At 36.5% G+C, this 1,864-nt stretch overlaps 1 protein-coding gene across 1 annotated transcript in view; it reads right to left on the bottom strand.

Moving 5' to 3' along the window:
• Positions 1-1,028: 1,028 nt before the first annotated feature.
• Positions 1,029-1,864, bottom strand: part of LOC103748316 (olfactory receptor 6C2-like) — a gene marked incomplete at its 5' end in the record, with an annotated part of 2,946 nt that continues 2,110 nt past the window's right edge. The window contains one exon of the mRNA XM_008850925.1: positions 1,029-1,864. Within this exon, the coding sequence (XP_008849147.1) occupies positions 1,029-1,864 (836 nt within the window).

The following is a 1,864-nucleotide window of genomic DNA, read 5'->3' as shown; positions in this document are numbered from 1 at the left end:
CCTGCCTAGAAAGGAAATAACGATAAATTCATCTATTAATAGGACTGAGTAAAAGTTGGTGTTTTATCCTTAAAGTCTTTAATTATGAATTTGATTTTCACTGGTTAGAATTTGGAAGCCGAGGATTTTCCCAATGTACTGATCCTTAATTTTTGTATCATCTTTGTTTCCGTGTCTGTTCTGAAATATGCCACTTCTATCTCAAACCATATCTGTTCTATAATCATATTTTTCAAAGTAGCACATGACAATGTATATACTATTGGCTTTACCCAACTACTTTTCCTGAGCTATTATCTCTGAAGACGCTTAGGTTTCCTTCAAAGGCAAGAAACTCTTCTACAAATGTTTCTTCACATTATTACATTAATTTTCATGTTTGTAGTTTTCTATCGGTTTCTTTACTACTTGTAAATTCTGTATATCTTAGATTTTTTGTGACCAAAGCTAAATACTCTTAGAGAGATCCTATAGATAATTGCTGAAACAGTTGAAATAATTTATGGTTTATGTAGATTTCAATTCGGTGGCAACTGGGGACATATTCCTAGTTTTGTTTGTTTGTTTGTTTGTTTTAAAGAATTGATGTTCACAGGTTATTTATAAGCAGAATGAAGCATAACATTCATTCGAGCATAGCCATCTGCCAGAGAGGTGGAAAAATGCATAGTGGGTCTTGTTATAAGCCAGGTCTACAAATGGCACAAATCACTTTCATACCCATTTGATTAGTTATAACTTAAAGTACACAGCTACACCTAAAAGTTTTCTACCAAAAACAGCAGAAGACATGACCTATTGTGTTCCCTGAAATAACAGTATCAATCAAACATTTTCATATAGATTATAAGACTAAATATCTTCAAAGAATTTTATTTTGTTGGAGATAAAAACGTTATAGAGATGAAATTTAGGAGGACGTGAGGGTCAACACGACAGGATGGTATGAATACAGAAAATACTGCTAAGAACCTTCAGATTTTGTAAACATTCACCATTTCTGTTAGTATTCTTCAGTTCATTTGTCTTTACATCTTTGAGAGAAATGCAGTTTTGTTAATCGAGTAATTGAAAGCTTGCTTCACTTGCTTGTTTCTCAGGGCATAAATAAAGGGATTCAACATTGGTGAAACAGAAATAATAAGAAGTGAGATCCCTTTATTAATAGCTACATCATCCTTGGCTGAGGGCTTGACGTAGATGAAGATGCAGCTGCCGTAAGTAATGGAAACAACAATCATGTGGGAAGAACAGGTGGAAAAGGCCTTTTTCTTTTGCTTGGCAGAGGGAAATCTCAGAATGGTCCTGATGATAAAAATGTAGGAAAGCACAACACACATGAAGGTGACGATGAACGTCAGCACAGCACACACTATCACCATCTGTTCTATCAACCACGTGTCTGAACAGGAGATTTTCAGGAGAGGAGCTGCATCACAGCAGAAATGGTCAATGGTATTTGAGTCACAGAATTCCAGACCCAAGCCAAGACTAATTGGTGGCAGAATGATGATCAGTGCCGCTACCCAACACAGGAAGATGAAGTTCTTACAGACTCTGCTGTTCATGATTGTCGTGTAATGCAGTGGTTTACAGATGGCCACATAGCGATCATAGGACATGGTGGCCAGGAGGAAAAACTCAGTTACAGCAAAGAGGTCTATAAAAAACAATTGGGTGACACAAGCAACATAGGTAATGGACTTGTCCCCAGATGATAAGCTATACAGGAATCTGGGAATACAAGCAGTTGTGAGTGAAATTTCTAAGAAGGAGAAATTTTTGAGGAAAATATACATAGGTGTTTTGAGGTGTGGATCAATCAAGGTGAGGGAGATGATGGTGAGGTTTCCAGATAAACTCA

The sequence above is a fragment of the Nannospalax galili genome, unplaced genomic scaffold (genome assembly GCF_000622305.1).
Source record: "Nannospalax galili isolate Female #2095 unplaced genomic scaffold, S.galili_v1.0 scaffold1052, whole genome shotgun sequence".
NCBI lineage: Eukaryota > Metazoa > Chordata > Mammalia > Rodentia > Spalacidae > Nannospalax > Nannospalax galili.
Note: the sequence above shows the minus strand (reverse complement) of the source record. Positions and strands in the feature narration are given on the sequence as shown.